The sequence below is a fragment of the Salvelinus namaycush genome, chromosome 7 (assembly GCF_016432855.1).
Source record: "Salvelinus namaycush isolate Seneca chromosome 7, SaNama_1.0, whole genome shotgun sequence".
Classification (NCBI taxonomy): domain Eukaryota; kingdom Metazoa; phylum Chordata; class Actinopteri; order Salmoniformes; family Salmonidae; genus Salvelinus; species Salvelinus namaycush.
In genome coordinates, this window is record NC_052313.1 from 24,708,209 (window position 1) to 24,735,734 (window position 27,526).

Consider the following 27,526-nt stretch of genomic DNA (forward strand, 5'->3'; position numbering starts at 1 on the left):
TGGCTGGGCTGAGTCAAGCAGGCCAGGCAATGCACCCTTGGGTACAGCCTCCCCCAGCAGCTTCGATCTGTGTCAGGAAACCCAAGTCTGCATCTAGCCTAACTAGCAGCCAGATTAAATATTAAACAACTGGATGTCTGTGTGTGCTTTTGTGAGTCTTAGAGCTATACTGAGATGCTCCCCTAAACAACTCCCTCCTTATCCGTCTTAGTCCCTCCTCCAGTGAACATAACCACATGTTTCGTAACAGTCGTCCCTTGGCGAAGTCGGCACAAACAACCACACACACGCTCTCTCGTCAACATTACGTCTGGGTACAAACTAAAAGACAACATGTGAGAGACACGAAGACTAAGGTCTAGGGTGACAAACCAGATTGTAAGCACAATCCAGTAAACTCATAGCTGAACAGAATGGCCTGGGACTCAGAGCACGACTCAAGTGGGCTCAACAGAATGGTCTACAACTTAGGCCTACAAGTGACTATTTACAAGTAACTACTTACAATGGTGCTCAAACTCTTGCTAGGGATTTTGCATTCTTCTGTTGTCTAACTGTAGCTCCTTATGACCTGGGATTGTGGACACAGACACTACTGGTGCCTGTGCAACTTGCTACTCTCCTCACCACCACTGTACAACATTAGCCATGTCTGAGAGCCTGACTCAGAACTTCTGAGCAGAAGCCAATGACTAAAAAGAATGGGCAAAGCCGTCGATCACAAGATACCATTCATTCCTGTGAAGACTCAATAGTGCATTGAAGCCAAATGAAGTCGATTAAGATGGCGTCTCGTGGAGACATAACATGTGAAGTTTGAGCTACTCCAGGGAGTGTCGTTGCAAGCGCTCAGTGATACCCCCTCTCATTGAGTAACTCAAGTTGAAGGCGGACCGGGGTTCTGCAAGCTGCCATTAGCAACTAAATAATCCTTAGAACTTCTTCTGTGTGCGATTTTAAAATAAATTGTTTCAAGGACATGCATCTGGTGTATTAGAAGCAAAGATTGACATTTCCCCATTCACTATAATGGGGGATCCTGTTTTCTGCAAACAATGCCTGCAGTACCACGGTTGGCCTTGAATTTCTGTAGTTTCAATGAGAGGGGGTAGTTGTTATCCCCATGGCAGCAGCACATCTCACTCACTCGTCGCTCGTCCAGGTCTGTCTCACTTCACCAGCCCCGCAGCACACTAAAAACTATGGGTGACAGGGCTTTCAGTTGCAGGGCTCCAGAACGCACTTCCAGACCAGTAGAGGCTGCTGGGGGGGGGCTCATAATAATGGCTGGAACAGAATAAATGGAATGGCATCAAACACATGGGAGCCATGTGTTTGATGTTGATACCTTTCCACCCATTCCGCTCCAGCCATTACCACATGCCTGTCCTCCCCAATTAAGGTGCCACCAACCTCCTGTGTTCCAGACACTATTAGGGCTGCAGAGTGTCCTCCAGCTCAAGACCATGCTGTTCAGAAAAGCTTTCAAAGACCTCTGCTAATTCTGTTCTCATGTCCCCTGGATCTGGCGACATCTGTATATATAGCTTTGATTGTTGCCTGTGTTCTGGATTGCATTTATTTTTTGGTGTGACTTGGGTCTGATAAATGCGCTTTACAACTTAAACGTATTATAATTAGTATTAAGTCTTGAGCGCCATTATCTTCCACAGCCATTCCCTTATACTGGAGCAGGACAATGAACACATCTGCAAATTGAGACGAGAGTCAGGCAATTTGTTCCGCCCCAGTGCTCTGGTGTAAATGAGTATGTTGCATGGCCAGATAACCATCCAGCTCCCCTAAAATAAACAAGGGACATGCAAGCAAAGCCTTGGTGATTTTTCATGTAGGAGGAGTGTGGGTGGGTGGAGGAGGGAGACTCATTCCACAAAAGCCTCCTCCCTCTGTTACCAATCGGTCCATGCTAACCGGATTCCTTAGGACGTCCCTACCCCATTGAAGTTGAAATGTAAAATGGTTAGGGCTATGGCAAGGGTTTAGGGTAAGGACATCCCAAGGATTCCAGATAGCACTGGCCGTTTCCAATCCCACTGGATCATGCAGTTATTGCAGGCAACATAGTGAGGTGCCAGCCAGCTCCTTTCATCTGCTGAGTCCGTCTACACATTTGATATCATGCAGCACGCCCACTCCACTGCAGCATGAGCCTCCTCTGCCTGTGACTCCAACAGCAAGCATCCAAAGGCAGAAAGAGGCCCGTTTCTCCTCTGATTCCTACTCCCTGCTGTCATCAGTGTTAATCTGAACAGAGAGCAGGCAGCCTCCTACCCCAGTTGCTTTGATTCCCATTGTCAATGGTTATCCAATGCAAGAATAGGACATACAGGTAACATCATACCTTGGTGTACACAGTCATAACCCCCCAGAATATTAAAGTAGCTACAACATTCACACAAGACAGTGTTTGGAATATGAACTAATGACATTTAAACCACTTTCCAAATAAAACAAATGTTCTTCCTGCATTAGTTAGTTACTATGCTCAATTGATTAAATACTGATGAAGTTAACACATGTTTACAGATGCGTGACAGGCAGACAATCAAAACATCAGCCACCTGTCCCTTGGGAGTTTCTCATGGTTGCATGCCTTGATTTGACCGTGCATGATAATGATTTGGACGGCCAATATAGGCCACAATGTGTGTTTAATTATAACCACTGGTTGCTTACCTTGGGTAAATCTCTGAGTTGGTTGGCGTCGAGGAGAAGCTCTTCCAGACTGCGGCTGTAGCGGAATATCTCGTCGGGGACATTTTGCAAATTGCAATGTCGCTTGTCCACCGACTCGACGTGGCGGTTACAGCGCCACAAAGGGATACACTTCAGCATGTCCGGCTGCCGTATTGATTTGATTGCCGGTGCTACTCAACAATCCGCATCGGAGAAAGAAACGGGGAACGGTTGTGGGGGAGGAGGGAGAGGAAAAAATATCGACAGTGACAGATAAGAGTGGACGTCGAAATCCCGCTGCTCCCACGTCGATCCAAAGAGGCCAAAAATCCGGTTAAAACCAGGGACAGAATTAATTCCGATCGTCAATTGACATCCCAACTCCAGTCCTTTTCGTTGGCTCTCAGCGACTCAAATCAAACTAAAATGTGATTGATACATACAAATATAATAACTAAAGTTATCTAACTTGATTGTTAGCTTAAAGTCAATTCTCATTAAAATGCCATCATACTGATAATATAAAAATACTACTAAATTAAATGAACGTCTTCATTTCCTTACTTGTGCGACAATATTAAATGCAGCTCAGTCAGCGTTAGCTAACACTAGCCCATTTGTTATTTGATACAAGGAAGCTGGCCTGTCCAGCAAGATAGCCAACTAACTAGGCAAATAGTATTTGGCTCCCCGTTACAAATGTGTGTCCTGCTGCTTAATGCGAATAGTCCCGTGTAAGCACACCGAACGACCTTTCGAAGTTACGTATGGAGATGGAACTCGTTTGTGTCGCGAGCTAGTCGCTAACATTAGCCACCTTTGTGATCTCTCGTGCCTCTTTAGGCTACGGAAACAAACTGCAATATAACGACCTTAGGAATTCAAAACCGACAATTGGCAGTCATTCAATAACTATTTGCACTGAAAATAATAACCAGAAGTCATATGAAGCGTTTAAACCAACAAATGTTGAACCCACAATATCAGCAACAGGATTATGTTCACTAAACCGGAGGTACCGCCGCTTTGTGGCAAGCTGCGCTCGTCTGGAGGGCCACGCAGGAGTCTGGGGGGATGCGGGCAACCTGTGTGGGTCTTCGGGCTTTTGTCTCAGTCTTCATTTAGCGAACAAACATACGCTATTTGACCAAATACCGGTCTGAAGGAAACCTCTGTAGTTAAATACTCCGCTGGGGAGTTTCCTCACTATCCGGCCGGGTGTGTGGTGCTGTTGTAAAAATGTGGTGGGGAGTGCTAACCACGACCTTCCAGCTCCTCCTTATTGTTGTTGTGGCTGGGTGTGCATGATTTACACCCCCTTTCAACTGACACCTCCCAAAGGTGCAAAGACGCACTTTCTACGCCGCTCATCTCATGGCGCACACATGTCTACCAAGTGCATACTCAACATTTACTTCATAGTAATAGACATCCAACTAGAGATAATATTGCATTATTTTTTACAATTGTGGATTCTTATTTTTTGGAGGACAACTACCGCCCTCCACGCGGGTATGACTGCATACGCCGGCCAGTGCGAACACACATACACAGGAAAATAAAATCAAGTGCATCCATTCATTCCTTCTCCCTCCCTCGGCAAGCACCCAAAACTTTACATATGTAATAGCGACCCCAAGGGGCTAGGAGGTCTTAAATGTGCCTTTTAGAAGATGGTTGCCTTTAGGTTCGTGGCGAAACCACTCTGCTTTTGTTGCTTTATATCCCCATCTAGCGGTAATGAAAGCAAAGTAGACTTAAACTCAGCCGAATTCAGCAAATGCGTAGGCCTATCGCAGATTGTCATGAGTGCGCCCGCTGACAGGTAGACATGTGACCTCATTCATGCTTGCTGAGCAACACTCAACTCAGTTCTCTTATATGGAGGTGGAGTTGAGTATTGATAACTGTTCGCACGATTTGCTAGTAACATTGAAATCCCATTAGTCGATACTTGTAAAAATGGCTATTCTGAAAATGCTTACCTGTACCCATGTTTGTCTTGTACAACTACAGTCCTTCAGCAGGGTGATACAATTCATACTTTTAATACAACTTTTATATACTGAAAAATATATGTAAAGTGTTGGTCCCATGCTTCACAAGGTGAAATAAAAGATCGCATAAATGTTCCATATGCATAAAAAGCTTATTTCTCTCAAATGTTGTGCACAAATTTGTTGACATTCCTGTTAGTGGCCATTTCTCTTTTGCCAAGATAACCCTGACAGCTGTGGCATATCAAGAAGCTGATTAACCTTCATGATCATTACACAGGTGTACTTTGTGCTTGGTGATAAAAAAGCCACTAAAATTTGCAGGACCTCCACATCCAGCTTCTTCATCTGCGGGATCGTCTGAGACCAGCGGCAGCCGATGAAACAGAAGTATTTCTGTCTGTAATAAAGCCCTTTTGTGGGTAAAAACTCATTCTGATTGTCTGGGCCCGGTTCCCCAGTGGGCCTATACCCTCCAAGGCCCACCCATGGCTGCACCCCTGCCCAGTCATGTGAAAGCCATAGATTAGGGCCTAATGAATATATTTCAATTGACTGATTCCTTATATGAACTGTAACTGAATAAAATCATTGAAATTGTTACATGTTGCATTTATACTTGTGTTCAGTATAGAATACAACCAACTTTTTCCTAATTTGTGTCGCTCATCTGGAGAAGTAGCGGCCTTGACATATTACAAACTGAGATTCAATTGGCACAAGCACACTTGTGCTGAGTTGAGCAACACAAATTAGGAAAAAGTCTGTTTTCGATCAAAGTTTTGATTGAAAGTATGAATTTCAGCAACCCGCGGTTGTACAGGACAAACATAGGTACAGGTATATGTTTTCAGAATCAACATTTTTACAATTATCGACAGATGGTGACTCATTTACCAACACATTTTCATGCAACACTTGCAAAGATACAGTATAATTAGGCCTATTATAGGCTACAACCAGTCAATTATTCAACCTTGTAAAAAAAGTCTCCAGAATCTAGTGTTATATAAAATAAGCTTTATGAAACTGGGAATTCCACAATCAGAAACATTTTAACAAAATAACAGATCTCATTCAAATGTGTTCAGTATCCATTTTCAATGCATCTAAATCATTGAAACTCAATTTATAAAAACGTGAAAAAAAATTGTCCCAAACCCCAGTGATGCTGACAAAAAAAATGTTTTAAAGATGAATTAGTGGTCTTCACAGCCAAGGTCAATAATTGCTGTCAGACCATTTTGAAATAACTAAAATTAAATATACAGTAGCTAACTGAAATGACTATGTTCTATTGAAATGTCAAGAAATTTGTAATATTAGTATTTGAAATTGGATTTTTCCTTCCCAAACCCATAAGAAATTCACAACAGACATTCACATAGTTGAAGAATTTATTTTTGTGGGTAAATGGGAACCAATAGCTCTAAATCGCTTTTTAAAGAGTCCTGACAACTTAAAAATGGGGGTAACCTAATGACTTCTCAATTTGATAACAAAAAAAACTGCAAATAATACAAAATAAATCAAGTCTTCACAGTAGGTGACAAAACAAAATCCATGAGGTGCAAATATTATTTTCTTAACCAATCCCTCAAAAGAGACCATTAATAATATTAATATTAACATCAACATCAATAAAAAAAAATTACAATTTAAAAAGAGGCCCAAATCTCTAGCAGCAGTGATCGTGGCTGAAGTGAGTTTGAGCAACGGGTATGGGATGGGTGTTGGGCGACCATTTCGGACAGTTTATGCGGAGAGGTCGCTACTGTTAAAGCGCTCTTGGTCGTAGACCTCCGCGATGACCTTGCGACCCCCAAACCAGCGGTCGTTGAGTGCCTGGATGGCCTTGTTCATCTCCGAGACCATGGAGAACTCCACAAAGATCTTGACGATGATCTCGGCATCCTCCTCCTCCCCCTGCTTCTCCTGGTAGATGATGACCCGGTTGACGGCACCAAACTTGCCGCACTCCTCTGTCACCTCGCCCTCCAGGTCGTCATCGATGTCCTCTGGCCCCACCATGTTCCGTAACACCATCACCGTAGACTGGGGAGGGGAGGGGAAGACAAGTCGATATGTATTCCTACCCAAATCGCATTACATTAAAAATAATATCTACTTTTCAGTGAAAGTACTGCAACTTGTCAATTTTTTGCATTTAAACAAGGCAAATACAGTGCATTCGGAAACTATTGAGACATTGACTTTTTACAAATTTTGTTACATTACAGCCTTATTCTAAAATGGATCGAATAAAAATCTTCCATCTATACACAATAACCCATAATGACGAGACAAAAAAAGAAATATCACATTTACATAAGTATCCAGACCCTTTACTCAGTACTTTGTTGAAGCACCATTGGCAGTGATTACAGCCTCGAGTCTTCTTGGGTATGACACTACAAGCTTGGCACACCTGTATTTGGGGAGTTTCTCCCATTCTTCTCTGCAGATGTGTGGTGCCAGGACAACAACCTCTCACCCAACGTGATCAAGACAAAGGAGATGATTGTGGACTACAGGAAAAGGAGGACCGGGCACACCCCAATTCTCATCGACAGGGCTGTAGTGGAACAGGTTGAGAGCTTCAACTTCCTTGGTGTCCATATTAACAAACAATTTTATTTTCTATTTCACCAGGTAGGCCAGTTGAGAAAAAGTTCTCATTTACAACTGCGACCTGGCCAAGATAAGGCAAAGCAGTGCGGCAAACAGTTACACAAGGGAAAAACAAAACGTACAGTCAATAACACAATAGAAAGTCTATATACAGTGTGTGCAAATGGCGTGAGGTGGTAAGGCAATAAATAAGCCATAATAGCGAAGTAATTACAATTTAGCAAATTAACACTGGAGTGATAGATGTGCAAGTAGAAATACCGGTGTGCAAAAGAGCAAAAAAGTAAATAAAAACAATACGGGGATGAGGAAGGTAGTTGGATGAGCTGTTTACAGATGGGCTGTGTACAGCTGCAGCGATCGGTTAGCTGCTCAGATAGCTGATGCTTAAAGTTAGTGAGGGAGATAAGTCTCCAACTTCAGCAATTTTAGCAATTCGTTCCAGTCATTGGCAGCAGAGAACTGGAAGGAAAGGCAGCCAAAGAGGAGTTGGCTTTGGGGATGACCAGTGAGATATACCTGCTGGAGTGTGTTGTACGGGTGGGTGTTGTTATGGTGACCAGTGAGCTGAGATAAGGCTGAGCTTTACCTAGCAAAGACTTAGATGACCTGGAGCCAATGGGTCTGGCAACGAATATGTAGCGAGGGCCAGCCGACGAGAACATACAGGTCGCAGTGGTGGGTGGTATATGGGGCTTTGGCGACAAAACGGATGGCAATGATGTACTGCATCCAGTTTGCTGAGTAGAGTGTTGGAGACTATTTTGTAAATGACATCGCCGAAGTCAAGGATCGGTGGGATAGTCAGTTTTACAAGGGTATGTTTGGCAGCATGAGTGAAGGAGGCTTTGTTGTGAAATAGGAAGCCGATTCTAGATTTAATTTTGGATTGGAGATGCTTAATATGAGTCTGGAAGGAGAGTTTACAGTCTAACCAGACACCTAGGTGAACCGTCCAGAGTAGTGATGTTAGTCGGGCGGGGGCAGCAAATCGGTTGAAAAGCATGCATTTAGTTTTACTAGCGTTTAAGAGCAGTTGGAGGCCACGGAAGGAGTGTTGTATAGCATTGACGCTCGTTTGGAGGTTTGTTAACTTCTCTAGGATAGGGGGCAGCATTCGGAATTTTGGATGATAAGCGTGCCCAAATTAAACTTCCTGCTAATCATGCCCAGAAGCTAAGATATGCATATTATTAGTAGATTTGGATAGAAAACACTGAATCATGTCTGACTAGAACAGAACTTATTTGGCAGGTGTAACCCCAAGGACAAACCATTCAGATTTAGTTTTTTTTTTTTTGGGGGGGGGGGGGGTCCACTTTTCAATGGGGTTTCATTGGGAATCCAGATTTCTAAGGGACCTTCTTGCAGTTCCTATCGCTTCCACTGGATGTCAAAAGTCTTTAGAAATTGGTTGAGGTTTTTCCCTTTGAGAAATGAAGAAGTAACACTGTTCAGAATGAGGGTAGAGGGAAGTGTACTCTTTGTTAGAGGCGCATGACCTGAAAGCTAGTTACACTTTGTTTTCCTCCGGTATTGAACACAGTATATCCCGTCTTCAATTTTATCGATTATTTACGTTAAGAAATACCTAAAGCTGTATTACAATAGTAGTTTGAAATGTTTGGACAAAGCTTACAGGTAACTTTTGTAGGCATGTTGCGCGAGTTGGAACCGGTGTTTTTCTGGATCAAACGCACCAAATAAATGGACATATTGGATATATGTCGACGGAATTAAATCGAACAAAAAGGACCATGTGTGATGTTTATGGGACATATTGGAGTGCAAACAGAAGAAGCTCGTCAAAGGCATGAATTATATCTTTATTTCTGCGTGGAGGGTTGGAATATGATGGTCTGTGTTTGTTTGCTATCCTCAGATAATAGCATTGTTTGCTTTCGCCGTAAAGCTTTTTTGAAATCTGACACTTTGGCTGGATTCACAACAAGTGTAGCTTTAATTTGGTATATTGAATGTGTGATTTCATGAAAGTAATTTTTTTTCAATTTATTTGAATTTGGCGCTCTGCATTTTCACTGGATGTCGGCCAGTTGGGACGCTAGCGTCCCACATACCCCAGAGAGGTTAACACAGTGTCCAAAGAATGGCCAGATGTATACAGAATGTTGTCGTCTGTGTAGAGGTGGATCAGGGAATCACCAGCAGCAAGAGAGACATCGTTGATATATATATGGAGAAAAGAGTCGGCCAGAGAATTGAACCCTGTGGTAACCCCATAGAGACTGCCAGAGGTCCGGACAACAGGCCCTCCGATTTGACACACTGAACGCTATCTGAGAAGTAGTTGGTGAACCAGGCGAGGCAGTCATTTGAGAAACCAATATTGTTGAGTCTGTCGATAAGAATACTGTGATTGACAGTCAAAAGCCTTGGCCAGGTCGATGAAGACGGCTGCACAGTAGTGTCTTTTATCGATGGCGGTTATGATATCGTTTAGTACCTTGAGCATGGCTGATGTGCACCCGTGACCAGCTCGGAAACCGGATTGCACAGCGGAGAAGGTACAGTGGGATTCGAAATGGTCAGTGATCTGTTTGTTAACTTGGCTTTCGAAGACTTTAGAAAGGCAGGGTAGGATAGATATAGGTCTGTAACAGTTTGGGTCTAGAGTGTCTCCCCCTTTGAAGAGGGAGATGACCGCGGCAGCTTTCCAATCTTTAGGAATCTCGGACGATACGAGAGGTTGAACAGACTGGTAATAGGGGTTGCAACAACGGCGGCGGATAATTTTAGAAAGAGAGGGTCCAGATTGTCTAGCCCAGCTGATTTGTACGGGTCCAGGTTTTGCAGCTCTTTCAGAACATCTGCTATCTGAATTTGGGTGAAGGAGAAGCTGAGGAGGCTTGGGAAAGTAGCTGCGGAGCTGTTGGCCGGGGTAGCCAGGAGGAAAGCATGGCCAGCTGTAGAGAAATGCTTATTGAAATTCTCGATTATCGTGGATTTATCAGTGGTGACAGTGTTTCATAGCCTCAGTGCAGTGGGCAGCTGGGAGGAGGTGCTCTTATTCTCCATGGACTATACAGTATCCCAAAACTTTTTGGAGTTGGAGCTACAGGATGCAAATTTCTGTTTGAAAAAGCTAGCCTTCGCTTTCCTAACTGACTGACTGTGTATTGGTTCCAGACTTCACTGAAAAGTTGCATATCGGCCCCCCGGGTGGCGCAGTGGTCTAGAGCACTGCATCGCAGTGCTAGCTGCGCCACCAGAGTCTCTGGGTTCGCGCCCAGGCTCTGTCGCAGCCGGCCGCGACCGGGAGGTCCGTGGGGCGACGCACAATTGGCTTAGCGTCGTCCGGGTTAGGGAGGGTTTGGCCGGTAGGGATATCCTTGTCTCATCGCGCTCCAGCGACTCCTGTGGCGGGCCGGGCGCAGTGCGCGCTAACCGAGGGGGGCGGGTGCACGGTGTTTCCTCCGACACATTGGTGCGGCTGGCTTCCGGGTTGGAGGCGCGCTGTGTTAAGAAGCAGTGCGGCTTGGTTGGGTTGTGCTTCGGAGGACGCATGGCTTTCGACCTTCGTCTCTCCCGAGCCCGTACGGGAGTTGTAGCGATGAGACAAGATAGTAATTACTAGCGATTGGATACCACGAAAATTGGGGAGAAAAGGGGAGAACATTTTAAAGAAAAAAAGAAAAAAAAGAAAAGAAAAGTTGCATATCGCGGGGACTATTCACTGCTATTGCAGTCCGCCACAGGATGTTTTTGTGCTGGTCGAGGGCAGTCCGGTCTGGAGTGAACCAAGGGTCTGTTCTTAGTTCTCCATTTTTTGAAAGGGGCATGCTTATTTAAGATGGTGCGGAAATGACTTTTAAAAGAACAACCAGGCATCCTCTACTGACGGGATGAGGTCAATATCCTTCCAGGATACCCGGGCCAGGTCGATTAGAAAGGCCTGCTTGCTGAAGTGTTTTAGGGAGCGTTTGACAGTGATGAGGGGTGGTCGTTTGACCGCGGACCCATAACGGATGCAGGCAATGAGGCAGTGATCACTGAGATCCTGATTGAAAACAGCAGAGGTGTATTTGGAGGGCAAGTTGGTAAGGATAATATCTATGAGGGTGCCCATGGTTACGGATTTAGGGTTGTACCTGGTGGGTTCCTTGATAATTTGTGTGAGATTGAGGGCATCTAGTTTAGATTGTAGGACGGCCGGGGTGTTAAGCATGTCCCAGTTTAGGTCACCTAACAGTACAAACTCTGAAGATAGATGGGGGGGCGATCAATTCACATATGGTGTCCAGGGCACAGCTGGGGGCCGAGGAGGGTCTATAACAAGCGGCAACAGTGAGAGACTTGTTAGAAAGATGGATTTTTAAAAGTAGGAGCTCTAATTGTTTGGGCACAGACTTGGATAGTATGACTCAACTTTGCAGGCTCTCTCTGCAGTAGATTTCAACTCCTCCCCCTTTGGCAGTTCTATCTTGACGGAAAATGTTGTAGTTGGGGATGGAAATCTCAGAACTTTTGGTGGCCTTCCTAAGCCAGGATTCAGACACGGCAAGGACATCAGGGTTGGCAGAGTGTGCTAAAGCAGTGAGGAAAACAAACTTAGGGAGGAGGCTTCTGATGTTAACATGCATGAAACCAAGGCTTTTACAGTTACAGAAGTCAACAAATGAGAGCACCTGGGGACACGCAACATTAACCTCCACGTCACCCGAGGAACAGAGGAGGAGTAGGTTGAGGATACGGCTAAAGGCTAATCAAACTGGTCGTCTAGTGTGTTGGGGACAGAGAATAAAAGGAGCAGATTTCTGGGCGTGGTAGGATAGACTCAGGGCATAATGTACAGACGGGTATGGTAGGGTGCGGGTATAGTGGAGATAAAAACCTAGGCATTGAGTGACGATAAGAGAGGTTGCATCTCTGGATGCACTAGTTATGCTGGGTGAGGTCACCATGTGTGGGAGGTGGGACAAAAGAGGTACCTGAGGCATGTTGAGTGGGACTAGGGGCTCCGCAAGTGAACTAAAACAATGAAAACTATTCTAAACAACAGTAAACAAGGCATATTGACAGAGAGACAAAGCGAGACAAAGCAATCACAGGTGTTGATTGGGAGAGCTAGCTTAGACAACAATGGGTAAGACAACAACAGCTATTCAGCTAAGACAACAACAGGTAAAATGGCAATGAATAGGCAGAGAGGGTCAGTTAAAACCTTTTCTCAATAGGGGGGCGCTATTTTCTTTTATATCTGTGAGTAAAACAGAACTCATTTTGCAGCAAACTTCCAGACAGGAAGTGAAAAATCTGAAATCGAGGCTCTGTTCCAGGGCCTTCCTATTAATTTGCCTAAAATCTATGGATCTACATGCACTGCATACGCCTTCCACTAGATGTCAATAGGCAGTGAGAGGTGAAATGGGGTGTCTAGCTTGATCTGAGGCCGAACAAGAGCTTTTGGAATGACGTGACCAGAATTTTCATTGTCTTGGGAGAAGGGACCCCAGATTGCGTTCTGAAAAGCTTTCGGTACAGACGTTAGATATCGCCGGCTCTGATTTTATTTGATATATGTGTTAAAAACATCATAAAGTAGTTATTTTAAACCGAGTTATATCAGTTTATTGCGATTTTCGGCCTTTTCTTTTCTTTGCGTTATGTGATGTTGGGCACGTTTGTGCCACATGGCTCGCTTTGGTTGCTAATTCGACATGCGAAGAGGAACATTCTACAACCAAACAACGATTATTCTGGACAAAGGACAACTTGTACAACATTCTGATGGAAGCTCATCAAAAGTAGGAACCATTTATGATGTTATTTCGTATTTCTGTTGAAAATGTTTAGACATATTTTCCGCCCTGATTTTGGGCGCTGTCTCGCTATAACGTAAGCTGTAAATCTAACACAGCGGTTGCATTAAGAACTAGTGTATCTTTCATTTGCTGTACAACATGTATTTTTTAGTAAAGTTTATGATGAGTTATTTGATTAGATGACTCTCCAAGATTTCTCCGGACAATTTTTTGCATTTTCACTACGTATTCACATTGTAAAACCACGATTTGTACCGCTAAATATGCACATTTTCGAACAAAGCATATATGTATTGTGTAATATGATGTTATAGGACTGTCATCTGATGAAGTTTGTCAAGGTTAGTGTTGCTGAAAAACATCCCCACAGCATGGGCTCCCGAGTGGCGCAGCAGTCTAAAAGCACTGCATCTCAGTGCTAGAGGCGTCACTACAGACCCTGGTTCAATTCCAGAACGTATCACAACCGGCATTGATTGGGAGTCCCATAGGGCGGCGCACAATTGGCCCAGTGTCATCCGGATTAGACCGTCATCGTAAATAAGAATTTGTTTTTAAGTGACTTGCCTAGTTAAAGGTTTCCTCCAGAAGTGACGCTTGGCATTCAGGCCAAAGAGTTCAATCATGGTTTCATCAAAGCAGAGAATATTGTTTCTCATGGTCAGAATCTTTAGGTGCCTTTTTGCAAACTCCAAACGGGCTGTCATGTGCCTTTTACTGAAGAGTGGCTTCCGTCAAGCCACTACCATAAAAATGTCTGATTGGTGGACTGCTGCAGAGATCGTTGTGTCCTTCTGGAAGATTCTCCACAGAGGCACTCCGGAGCTGTCAGTGACCATCGGGTTCTTGGTCACCTCCCTGGCCAAGGGCCTTGTCCCCCGATTGCTCAGTTTGGCCGGGCGGCCAGCTCTAGGAAGAGTTTTTGTGGTTTCAAACTTCTTCCATTTAAGTGATGGAGACCACTGTGTTCTTGGGGAACTTCAATGCTGCATTTAACTTATTTAACTTTGCCTTGTTCAGGGGCAGAAAGACAGATTTTTACCTTGTCAGCTCGGGGATTCGATCTTGCAACCTTTCGGTTACTTGTCCAACGCTCTAACCACTAGGCCCATGGGGCGGCAGGATGCACCTGAGACTCGAAATTGAGCTCATAGCAAAAGGTCTGAATGCATATGTAAAAGTATTAATAGTATAATATAATAGTAGATAGTGTATTCAGAAAGTATTCAGACCCTTTGACATCTTCCACATTTTGTTTACATTTCAACCTTTTCTAAAATTGATTAAATACATGTGTTTTCCTCATCAATCTACACACAATACCCCATAATTGCAACGAGAACAGGTTTAGAAATGTTTGCAAATGTATTCAAAATAAACCGGATACCTAATTTACACATCGACCCACAGCATCATGCTGTGTGATGTTTTTCAGCGGCAGGGACTGGGAGACACATCAGGATCGAGGGAAAGATGAACAGAGCAAAGTAGAGAGAGATCCTTGATGAAAACCTGCTACAGAGCACTCGGGACCTCAGACTGGGGTGAAGGTTCACCTTCCAACAGGACAACGACCCTAATCACACAGCCAGGACAACGCAGGAGTGGCTTCGGGACAAGTCTCTGAATGTCCTTGAGTGGCCCAGCCAGAGCCTGAACATGAACCCGATCGAACATCTCTGGAGACCTGAAAATAGCTGTGCAGCAATGCTCCCCATCCAAACTGACAGAGCTTGAGAGGATCTGCAGAGAAGAATGGGAGGAACTCCCCAAATACAGGTGTGCCAAGCTTGTAGATACATACCCAAGAAGACTTGAGGCTGTAATTGCTGCCTAAGGTGCTTCAACAAAGTACTGAGTAAAGGGTCTGAATAATTATAAATGTACAAACATTTATAAAAAACTATTTTTGCTTTGTCATTATGGGGTAGGGGGGGGGACAATTTAATCTATTTTAGAATGAGGTTGTAACGTAGCCATGTGGAAAAAGTCCAGGGGTCTGAAAACTTTCCGAAATAACTATATTTACGCACACATCTTCATGTCTGATCTTACCTCTGATTTCCTCAGCAGTTTCTGCATGACCATGTGTCTGGCGCTGCTTCCTGAAATGCTCATGTGTTCTTGGTCGCTCAACATCTCCTGGCCTGTCCCATCCTGCAGCATCTCTTTCTCCTCCTGCTTCTTCTTCTGAAGCTCTTGTAGAGAGGGGTTGAGTTGGGCTGGGTTGGTGATCACAGGCGGTGAGGCCAGCACAGGGTTGACCAGGCCCACCTGGGGCAGCACTGGCAGGTTAGGACGCACTGGAGTCACACCTACAGGGACATTCAGACACATCAGCCATACATAAATACATCTTCATTAATATGGTTTCTCCGAGAGAACATGGCCATTCATAGGAGTCAAATCCTCTGTTGCAATGTCATTGTTTGTCTAATTGGTCGCATGTGAACAAACTGTAGTCAAGTTTTTTTTTTAAACACAATCTCAAATGAGCAGGATCAGATGGAAAAACTACAAAACCTGGCTGACCAGATAATCCCGCTCAACACTGTAGCATTGAGTAGATAAGATACACACTTGAAATCATTTAAAACGATCCTCTAACCCTCTAAAAAGATTCAAAACAGACCTAAGTGAGTGCATAGGTCAGTGGACAATACTCTTTGTACTCACACATGTCTCGATACACACCTGTGATCATTCCGGGGGCCTGGGCAGCCATGACTGCCTGAGGGATGCCCATGGAGCCCATTTGTCCCATTTGTCCCATTTGTCCCATCTGACTCATTTGTCCCATCTGACCCATTTGTCCCATCTGGTTCGCCCCGGCCATCGCCCCCAAGATGGACGCCCCGGTCACAGCCTCCTTGAGAGAGGGGCGGGACGCATTAGCAGGAAAACACAGTGAGGTTGCACAGTCAGACTTCATACAGCATGTATAGTGCTCTACTCTGCATTAGGGTTGGGGGATGTCCACCTTGTCCTATCGTGATTAAGTACCCATAAAACATTGCGATATTCAATGATATTGGCCCCCTATTGGCCAACCCCCAAAAGACTTCACAAAAAGACCATTTTTAAAAAGACCGGTAAAAAAGGACCACCAGTGCGAGCTCGCAGGACAGTCGGGAGGCAAAGTCATTAATATTCTTGAGTTAAGTCAGGTGACTGATTGAGCCTTCTTGGGTGAGTGACGTCACAAGTGTTTAGCTTGTTCGCCAGCATGAGCACTAAGCACTGAACAACTTGGGAAACCCAGCTTCAGATTAATTAAGAAATAAATTAAAGCCTTACCAGCTAGCTAACCAATCCATTTCACTGTCCGATCCTTCATAAAACGAGTCCACTAAATGTTATTTTTTACCTTCCCGCAAGCCGTCTGATGCTTGATATGAGCAAGTTAACCCAAATGTATCAAATAATAGGTCATCCACGACTAGTTGGCTAGTAACATTTGTGGCTATTTGCTGGCCAGTTTGCTAGCTAGCTACATTTCAGTCAGTAACTATCCTTCTAAAATGCAGTGGTTACTGGATAAACTATACTGAACAAAAATATAAACGCAACATGTAGTGTTGGTCCCATGTTTCATGAGCTGTAATAAAAAGATCCCAGATTGTCAAATTTTGTGCATAAATTTGTTTACATCCCTGTTAGTGAGCATTTCTCCTTTGCCAAGATAATCCATCCACCTGACAGTGTGTGGCATATCAAGGAGCTGATTAACAGCATGATCATTACACAGGTGTACCTTGTGCTGGGGACCAAAAAAAAGTCCACTCAAATGTACAGTTGTGTCAACACAATGCCAGAGAATTTAATGTTAATTTCTCTACCACAAGCTGCCGATGTCGTTTTAGAAAATTTGTCCGACCTCACAACCGTAGCTCACGTGTATAGCATTGGGTGGGCAAGCGGTTTGCTGATGTCAACATTGTGAACAGAGTGCCCCATGGTGGCTGTGGGGTTATGGTATGAGCAGGCATAAGCTACGGACAATGAACACAATTGCATTTTAAATCGATGGCAACTTGAATGCACAGATACTGTGATGAGATCCTGAAGCTCATTATCGTGCCATTCATCCGCCGCCATCACCTCTTGTTTTAGCATGATAACGCACAGCCCCATGTCTCAAGAATCTGTACACAATTCACGGAAGCTGAAAATGTCCAAGTTCTTCCATGGCCTGCACATTCTCCAGACATGTCACCGATTGAGCACGTTTGGGATGCTCTAGATCGACAACATGTTCCAGTTCCCGCCAATACCCAGCAACTTCGCACAGCCATTGAAGAGAAGTGGGACAACGTTCCACAGGCCACAATCAACACCCTGAATAATTCAATGCGAAGCAGATGTGGCGCACTGCATGAGGCAAGTGGTGGTCACACCAGATACTGACTGGATCTGATCCACACCTTTACCTTTAAAAAAAAAAAATGTTTAAGGCATCTGTGACCAACATATGCATATCTGCATTACAAGTCATGTGAAATCCATAGATTAGGGCCAAATGATACACATTTTAAGAACCATCATTGAAGCTGGTGGTTCCTACTGGTTTTAGGTTCGAGGAGAGAAGTTATCAGCCATGTTTTGGTAAGGGCTCGGGGTGATCTCACGCAAACAAGAAGGCTCAACCAATCATCCTACGGTTATTGATGACTTTGCTTGCGGCTATCCTACGAAAGGAAATTTAGACAACGGAAGGGACGAGAGGAATCATGCCAAAATATATTTTGGAGCCAAATCTTTTATTTTAAGATAATTATTCCTCACGGTTGGAGCTGTGGCACGAAAGAGGTGTGTGTGTGTGCGCCGACGCAAAAGTGACAGTCAGGAGCCTCGCTGGCTGTTCGTCGTGTGATGGGCCCGGGTGCAGAACACACAACTCTGATGTGATAGAGAATCGCCTATAGACTGACTTTCACAAATGTTACTATTTGAAAGCTGCAACTTTAGAACATTAAACACTATTAGAATAGCCTATATAGGAAATACTCATAACTTTAACTTGTCTTAATGCTTTTGATAGGCTATTTTAATTAGTAGGATTTGGACTTTGGCCGTTCGGTTCGCAACGACAAGGATGCATGCATGATTTCTTTTAGAATAAGCTTTTCTCAACTATAAGGTTTCTTCAAACAACTCGTTCGATTTTTCAATCTTGCTATCGTTTATTCTCCCTCATTATCTTAGGCCGATCAGGTTATTCAAATTACTCAACTTTGAGAACTCCTTTAGATAATGCCTAGAATTCAGTCAGATAAATTCATTGTTTGATCATGAATAGCGCGGCGGGAGAAAGACTTAAAATAGACACCTGCGGTAAAAAAATGAAATGGGCTTCAACTTTATTAGAGGTCGACCGATTAAATCGGCATGGCCGATTACAAGTTTCCATAATCGGTAATCAGCATTTTTGGACGACGATTATGGTCGATGACATTGCATTCCACGAGGAAACTGCGTGGCAGGCTGACCACCTGTTACGCGAGTGCAGCAAGGAGACAAGTTTAATGCTAGCTAGCAACTTACCGTAACTTAGAGAAAACTACCTTCACATAATCACTAGTTAACTACACATGGTTGATGATATTACTAGGTTAACTAGCTTATCCTGCGGTGCATATAATCATTGAGGTGCCTGTTAATTTAGTCATTAAAACTTGTTTTTCAACAACTCCACAAATACGTTGTTAACAAACTATAGTTTTGGCAAGTCGGTTAGGACATCTACTTTGTGCATGGCATAAGTAATTTTTCCAACAATTGTTTACAGACAGATCATTTCACTTATAATTCACTGTATCACAATTCCAGTGGGTCAGAAGTTTACATATACTAAATTGAATGTGCCTTTAAACAGCTTGGAAAATTCTGGAAAATTATATCATGGCTTTAGAAGCTTCTTATAGGCTAATTGACACCATTTAAGTCAATTGGAGGTGTACCTGTGGATGTATTTCAAGGCCTACCTTCAAACTCAGTGCCTCTTTGCTTGACATCATGGGAAAATCTAAATAAATCAGCCAAGAGCTCAGAAAAGAAAAGTAGACTTCCACAAGTCTGGTTCATCCTTGGGAGCTATTTTCAAACGCCTGAAGGTAACATGTTCATCTGTACAAACAATAGTACGCAAGTATAAACACCATGGGACCACGCAGCCGTCATACCGCTCAGGAAGGAGACGCGTTCTGCCTCCTAGAGAGGTCCTAACCGACTTGCCAAAACTATAGTTTGTTAACAACAAATTTGTGGAGTAGTTGAAAAACAAGTTAACGACTCCAACCTAAGTGTATGTAAACCTCCGACTTCAACTGTAAATAAATAATTCTGACTGGACATTTTGTGCTGCTTTGTTGAAAATCTTAGCTCTGTCTACATTGCTCTTTCATTCTGTAAATTGTTTAACATTTATTGAAACTGCTATAGCCTGCATAACCTAAGGAATAGGCAACTTGGCGTGGCCGGTCAGCTTTTTACTGCTTGGTGTCAGTCAGGTTGAAATATATATATCTCGTCTGTCACAATCAACGATGGCTGTTACCTTCAATATCTGATACTGTAAAATAGCCCAATCCTACAGTCCTCAAGGCTCATGTCAGATTAATAGTGCATGTTTGCATGTTGCGTCAACATTTGTGTTCAGTATATTTTTCAGGAAGAGCTTTGCTTCTTAGTATTATAGTACTTAGAATTACAAGGGAAGAGGGCCAGCCCTCTTTTCACAGGGGATAAACTTTTGCAACCGTGGGTTGAGCTCACATCACAACAAGCAGACATGGCACAGCACATGTTAGCAAACACAGAGTAGTGAACATAGAAGACTTTATATTGCCCTGCACGGGTTCTGCATTATCAATTCATCAAATACTGTACTAAATTCTACGGCAGGGCACATCAAAATATATGTTAATGAAAATAGAACATTCAGCTTTATATACACATACATTACATTTCTATCGTTAGTATATTCATTATACTTAGCACATTTTAATAAAAGGTCACACCTAGCTACCTACAGTGAGCTCCAAAAGTAGTGGGACAGTGACAAATGTTTAGTTGTTTTGGCTCTGTACTCCAGCACTTTGGATTTGAAACGATACAGTAACTGTTAAAGTGCAGACTTTCAGCTTTAATTTGAGGGTATTTTGATACCGGGTGAACCATTTAGAAATTACAGCACTTTTTGTACATAGTTCACACCCCCATTTTTAGGGGACCAAAAGTATTGGGACAAATTCACTTGCGTATTATATTAAAATGTTTAGTATTTGGTCCTATATTCATAGCACGCAATGACTATATCAAGCTTGTGACTCTACACATTTTTTGGATGTATTTATTGTTTGTTTTGGGTGCATTTCAGATTATTTTGTGCCCAATAGAAATTAATGGTAAATAATGTAGTCATTTTGGAGTCACTTTTATTGTAAATAAGAATAGAATGTTTCTAAACACTTCAACATTAATGTGGATGCTACTGTGATTATGGATAATCCTGAATGAATCGTGAGTAATGATTAGTGAGAAAGTTAGAGGCACAAATATATATTTTTTGTAGTTACAGGTTTGTCGCATCGCTGCAACTCCTGTACGGACTCAGAAGGCGAAGGTTGAGAGCCATGCGTCTTCCAAAACGCGATCCCGCCAAGCCGCACTGCTTCTTGACACACTGCTCCCTTATCCCGGAAACCAGCCGCACCGATGTGTCAGAGGAAACACCGTACAACTGCCAACCATGTCAGCGTGCATGCCCCCGGCCCGCCACAGGAGTCGCTAGAGCGCGATGGGACAAGGACATCCCGGCCGGCCAAACCCTGCCCTAACCCGGACGATGCTGGGCCAATTGTGCGCCGCCTCATGGGTCACCCGGTCGGCTTCAACACAGCCTGCGATTGAACCGGGCCTGTAGTGACGCCTCAAGCATTGGGATCAGTGCCTTAAACCGCTGCGCCACTCTGGAGGCTAGCACAAATATTTGTACTACTTTAATACACATAAGTGACTTTGTCCCAATATGTTTGGTCCCCCATGTACAAAAAGTGCCGTAATTTCTAAATGGGTCACCCGATACGGCTGAAAATACCCTAACATTAAAACTGACAGTCAGCACTTTACCCTCAGTCATTGTATCATTTCAAATCCGAAGTGCTGAAGTACAGAGCCAAAACAACAAGGAAATGTGTTGCTGTCCCAATACTTTTGGAGCTCACTGTATATCAGAGGTATATTTACCTGGAAGGCCAATAGATCCCTTTGGAAGGGAATCATACTTGCCTGGGCCGTTATCTTAGCGGTGGCTGCTGCAGCAGCCACGGCTGCAGCGGGCGGCAGGCCACCAGGCTGGGTGGGGGTCAGCATGGGCATGGGCGGGGTGACGGCCTTGCCCACCCGCAAGTACTGGCCCCCCAGGTCAAACAGGTTCATGGAGGACACTGCATCCAGGGACGACTGGGGCTTGTCATACTCTGCCAGGGAGAGAGGGGGGAAAAGGAGAAGTTAGGAGGACAAACACACAGCAACAGCACATCCTGAGGGCCGCCAAACGCCTCTCTGCTCACCGATGAAGCCAAAGCTCTTGTGTCTTCCTGTGGTGGGGTCCCTGGCTAACGTGCAGGACTTGATCCTCCCGAAGGCCTCAAAGACGCTCTTGATGTCCTCGTCTGAGAGGTCAGGGTGGACGGAAGCCACGAAGATCCGGTTGTAGGCGCGCGCCTCCTCTGCCAGCTGGTCGATGATGGGTTGCGCCTGACCAATGTTACCTGGCCGCCCCACCTACAGCACAGATACCAGCACAGGGCCAATGAGTGGGGTGTCACAGCCCACTGACCGAGCAACGCAACACCTCGAGCTCCAAAATCACCTAACGCCTTCAACTGGAGCAATGCAATTAGAGATCGAAGGAGACCATTTCTCTTTGCAATTGGTCCCGTGTGGCTCAGTTGGTAGAGCATGGCGCTTGCAACACCAGGGTTGTGAGTTCGATTCCCACGGGGACCAGTACGAAAATGTACCAAAGAAAAAAATGTATGCACTCACTACTGTAAGTCGCCCTGGATAAGAGCATCCGCTAAATAACTAAAATGTAATCGCAGCCCAATGTATTCTTTGCCAAGTTTCCACTAGCCTTGCTAAACAGCATCTTTCCACCAGGGCTTTCTGCAAAGGCTTAGGTAATACGAGTGATGTGAAACGTGACAACCTGCACTATAGAGTAGAGACAACGCCTTCTATTGACACGTCTTTCTCACAATCTCCCTTTTCTTTCTGGATTATGAAAACTGACAACATACCAAAAACTCAGATAGTCACTTTAAAATCGTCACCTGGAAATTAACTAGAGCGAAGATCACGAAAAAAAAAAAAAAAAAGAGGATCAACTAGTGGAAATAAAACCACACGTGTGGCTAGCACTACACTTTCTAGGACCGAGAAGTCGGAGGCATCTCCTCTAACTGTCCATCTATAGGCTAGTGTTTGGAGCGTCTCTATAAGCGGCTATGTAGTATATGATCTGTGCTGCAGGTGGGGCGGCCAAGCGACACCAACCAGGCGCAGCCCATCATCAGCACATCTCGGACACAGAGCAACACATCATCGTACGCTGCCCGGGCTTCCTAGAGGAACTGGTCACTAAAACAATGTGGTGATGACATCATGGAAGCAGAACACAGCACAGACATTCACAAAAAACAAACAAAAAAAACACCCGCGCGCACACAGACATGCGCGCACACACACAAAACACACGCACCCAAACACACACACGCATACCTGTAAATGAATTGACATACATACAAGCAAAGAAAGACAAAAAGAAATGAGTGGCTTTAGATACACTTCCATACAGAATTTAGAAAGACTACCAATTAGTGATTCACACAGAAATAATAGTTCAGTTACACGGAAAGAGCGAAATGAGGATTTCGAACTGGCTCCATGCGTTCTCGATAGAAATGAAAAGAAAACAAAAAGGTTAAAAAGGTAATAGCAGGAGCACCCCTCTTTCCAGGGGTATAGAGGGGGTTCTGAGAGGTCCACTTCCACTGGGCCGGACAGGCTGACTCTCCAGGCCACTCACCTTGATGTTCCTGCCCCCAAGCATGACTGAGTTCATCTGCTCCAAAGCCAGCTGTGCCGCCTCCGGGATCTCATACTCCACAAAGGCAAAGCCCTGCACAGACAGACACAACCATGGGACAACAGTCCACTGCATTACAGACACGTGCATGCCACATTCTCCTGCTGTGCTTCAAAAGTTTCCCCTCACATAATTTAGTACAGATCTAATTCTAATCACATTGCAACGCTGTGTGATGTGGTTTAAGGGTGCTCTATACACAGACCTTGTGCTTCATTGTAACGGAGTCCCATGACATGTCAATGCTCTTGATGGGGCCAAAAGGGGCAAAGGCCTGTCTGATGGTGTCCTCCCCGAGCTCATAGTATATGGAGCCCACATACACCCGGCACATGATGGCTAGAGCACGCTGACGCTGAGCCGCCACCTGGTAACCCCGGAGAAAAACACACCATGATGTTTAGGGGGTCTAAGAAAGCAAGAACACACAAAAATAAATCTATCTAGATGTGTATGGGTAAATTATTATTTATTTTTTTACATTGAAATGTCATTTATTTGTTTAATTCTGTATGGTGTTTACTTTTCCCAACAATAGACGTACAGGCCAATGTCAGGGACAGATGCAATCTGGGCATACGCGACAGAGTCCCGGACAACGATTTTGCGACTATCTACACAAAGATTAACAATTTGGTGAATGCAGGCACCCAAACAGCTACGTAATTAAAAAAATGTATATTTCTCATTACTGCATTAATATGGGTGAAAGCACTGAAGGTGACAACATGGACGTCCGCTAATATTTGGCTCCTGAAACTGACCTGTAGTCCAGGGCTGCATATACTGTATATTGTGACATTTCAACATGGTGCACAAATGAAATAAACACCTATATCAGTTGAATAGCATCCATTAAAAGCCTAAGGAAAACATTTTACACTTACGTCTCTAAGGGGAGTGAGGGATGGTTAACCACTGAAAGCAGAGTTTACTGGGTCCTTTACTCAAGTATTTTTACTTGAGCATAGCTGCTTTTACTAATCACCCACAGGCAAAACTAACAGCCTAATCTATTACAGAAGAGAAAAGTGATTTCCCCTGTTACAAAATAAAAATTTGAGATTGCCAAAAATTCCTGTTTGAGCAGTTCTCTCATCTTTGGTTACTGAAAGAGACTGCTAACCCTCTTTAGCCCCACACCAAAGCTGGCTTTTTCAGCTTCAATCAATGCAACGTACCAGCATATTTACAAAGAAGACATGGACCTCCCCATGTTAATTTTCTCAACCACCCTTGGATAGCCATTTCAGGCTAGTGTAAAAAGCCATCATACTGCTAAAATGCCCCGATGAAGTTTATATTGTGCTCAAATGTATGAATTCATACATAACGTCCTAATATAAATCACTTTCAGTGTTAAACAAACAAAAAAAAACACATCAACAGCTGTTGCCACTAGTGGAAGTACTTCAGGGTATTTCTTCTGAAATGGTGCAGTGGGCATACAAACACATGGCTTCAATAACCAGACTGAATTATGCAGAAACAGTGTGTGTAAGAACTGGTCCCTCATAATTATAATATTAAAAACCATGTCTTCTTTTGAAATATGAGTTCTTTGGTCAGCTGCTATGGCTATGATTGAGGCCAGAGTGGCCGATCAAAGAAGGGTAACCGTCCTTTTTAACAGGAATGCGAACAGAGAAAAAAGTTTAATAATCTATTGACCGATTGTAAAGGTGAGAGAGGATCGCCAAAGCCCATTGTCACTGCTGCCATCTGAAAGACAGTAAAGATGAAAAAGATGCTGAAAAGTATGTTAGATATTTAAGCTTTGCTTTTTCAAATGTCATTACTTTGATATACATCAGCTAGACACACATCCCCTAAAAGACTTTCAGGACTGATATGACTTTCCCTCTGCAGTCCCACCCACTCCAATCTGCCCCGAAGCATTTCACAACATTTCCCCACATTCGAGACATTCAAACACCCTATGTGGGACCAAGTGCAAAGCATTCAACATGTTTAACTAAGTCTTCATGTTGATCTTCTCTAGCTGAAAAAGAGAGGCAGAAGCAAGAGGACAAACATCCCTATCCCATCACCGTAAGCAGAGAAATACTTGTATATGCTGTGCTGCAGTTGTGAATGATGTTACTATTTTTTTGTGCTACTGAACAATCAAGTAATGTTTGTAACGACAAAGTTACTAGGGCAGATACTTTTAACTGTATATGTGATAGTCCAAGTTACTCTTAGAAATAAGGCTAAAATTGAGTGCATGTGGTTGGTGTTAAGAGAAGAACATATGGTCAAGAGGATGGAGAGTTTAGTTGCAGGAGTACAGAATTCAGCACGTCTCACCTGCAAGTTGGTGAGCTGCTGTTGCTGATGGGCAATGGTCTGCTTCACCAAGACACTCTTAATGCTCTGCTCCATAGCATATTTCTTTGCCTGAAGAAAAGTCAGTCCGCGTGAGAGAGAATAGTGGAACTGCAGGCAAATTGACTGATCTTGAGTCATTACGTATACACCTGTATTTAGTCATGTTTATGTAATAGGCTCACCCTTTGTAGAGCCTCCTGCTGCTCCGGGGTGAGAGGCGGCAGGCCAAGCTTCCCACCTGTGCCCTGTCCATTCTCCATCATCAGAGCTGTCCCTCCCTGAAGAACCACAGCAAGAAAGAAATGAATACACATCTGAGCATCCTCAGAGACAGGAACACGTATTCATTGGAGAAATTAATAACATTTGCTGTGCCATGCACTGCACATTTGGTACGCTGCATCTCTGTTCTACTATGACCATCTTTAAGAGATTTGAGGTATAGAGATTGAGAATCATCACAGTGCATATATCGTACAGGAAAAGGGGATGCAGTTAATCTTGATTTGGATAGTTATAGGCCTAAAAGCACAAAATCAGACCAGTCACCAGTGATTGGAACGCACAATGGGTGCGAAGAGATGATTTCCTTACCTACAACCTGATAAACGCTGGGACCACCAGAGGCAGGATAACCCCAAGGGGAAGAGTGATGGGGAGCCTTAACAATTCAAAAAGTCTGAGAGAGAAAATGTTTTCAGACTAATATGTTAGCAGCTGCAAGGCGGTAAACTTGGTATCCTCCATTTGCACCGAGTGTTTGCCTAGCTAATTTCCTACCAATTTAGCTAGATAACTATGTAGCTAGTTAGTATATAATGCATAGTGTTCGTATAGAAGCAATACAAAGCTAGCTTAGTTCGTTGACTGACTTGATACACTTCAGTAAAGCTCAATTTAACGTCGGTCGGGCTAACGTTAGGCGAGCTATAGTCAGTTAACTAGTTAACGTAGCAATCTAGCTAAGCTGGTCGTTGCATCGTTAAGCTAAATAGCATTTCACCATTTTCCATCATGACTCATGCATTGTAATTCCAACAATAGTCTGTCACACTAGCAGCTCGATCTGTGATTAGTTGGCTACAAATACGACACATTTAGCGATTGCTTTATTTGTGTAACTAAATAGCATTAGCCAGCAGCAAATTGTCGCAGTAGATAGCAAGCTAGCTAGCTAAAAGGCCTCATGCCTAAATTCAGGTTTTGTAAATTAAACATGGTTAATGGGAATAAACCCGTAATTCCCACAATAGATGTATACGCACAACTATTAAACAAACAGAACAAAGAAAACAATAACTGAGTTCATATTTAACTTATTTAGCAAGCTATTTACCGCAATCTCCGTCAACGCCATAAGCACACCTTCTTGAATAGGCCCCGCCGTTCTTCTTCTTCTTTAAATTGAATTGGCGGATTGCGTCAAACTGTGAGGTGCATACACCGCCACCTCCTGTCCTGAGTGTGAGGCCGGTCACGGGCCACTGACTGTATCCCTATACAGCTATACAAAAATGGAAGGGAAAAGGGAAGAAATATTGCCCTATAAACAACAACTCAACAGTATTACGCTACTTGGCCCTATCTGATCCTACACCAGGCCCAGCTTGGGAGAACAGCAAACCATCTTCAACCATCTTGTACACCCAAGTACTTCTCTGCAGCTGCCACCACAGCATCTATTTTATGTGATTTACATTCCATTTCTGCAGTACAGTTGATAACCATGGCTTTGAATGCTAAGAAGGCAACCTTATTGAAGCACATGGTATTCCCATTGCTCTCTATTGGCCTTGACCTACTCACAGGGAGCCTCTTAGGATGCCTTGCCCTGGACCCATCTTCCTCTACTACCCTCTTCACTGCCTCAGAATACGACACCTTGTGTGCTACTCTGACCCTGGCAACCTCGACCTGTCTTTCTCTAACCGGAC

The 27,526-nt window shown here is 43.8% G+C and overlaps 2 protein-coding genes across 13 annotated transcripts in view; both read right to left on the minus strand.

The window, feature by feature from the left end:
- scrib (scribble planar cell polarity protein) overlaps positions 1 to 3,932 on the minus strand; it is a 108,127-nt gene extending 104,195 nt beyond the window's left edge. For 8 of the 9 annotated variants that reach the window (XM_038997806.1, XM_038997813.1, XM_038997805.1 and 5 more), the window contains exon 1: positions 2,698 to 3,932. In XM_038997806.1, coding sequence (XP_038853734.1) covers positions 2,698 to 2,856 — 159 coding nt within the window. In that variant the 5' untranslated portion in view covers positions 2,857 to 3,932. The remainder of the gene's footprint in view (positions 1 to 2,697) is intronic. The other variant, XM_038997804.1, reaches the window with a different exon arrangement.
- A 2,145-nt stretch (positions 3,933 to 6,077) lies between these two features.
- LOC120051128 (poly(U)-binding-splicing factor PUF60-like) lies at positions 6,078 to 27,033 on the minus strand. 4 transcript variants are annotated; one of them, XM_038997814.1, is made up of 12 exons: positions 26,929 to 27,033; positions 26,187 to 26,271; positions 25,775 to 25,870; positions 25,572 to 25,661; positions 24,933 to 24,983; positions 23,467 to 23,628; positions 23,202 to 23,294; positions 21,682 to 21,895; positions 21,356 to 21,588; positions 15,803 to 15,977; positions 15,164 to 15,423; positions 6,078 to 6,749 (listed from the first exon to the last, which is right to left on the minus strand). In XM_038997814.1, the coding sequence occupies exons 3-12, from the start codon at positions 25,853 to 25,855 to the stop codon at positions 6,450 to 6,452; spliced, it is 1,659 nt and encodes a 552-aa protein (XP_038853742.1). In that variant the 5' UTR covers positions 25,856 to 25,870; positions 26,187 to 26,271; positions 26,929 to 27,033; the 3' UTR covers positions 6,078 to 6,449. The 4 variants fall into 4 exon arrangements, with proteins under 4 accessions (XP_038853742.1, XP_038853744.1, XP_038853743.1 ...); XM_038997815.1 differs by having other exon boundaries at positions 6,450 to 6,749; positions 21,398 to 21,588; XM_038997816.1 differs by lacking the exon at positions 24,933 to 24,983.
- Between the last annotated feature and the right edge of the window lie 493 nt (positions 27,034 to 27,526).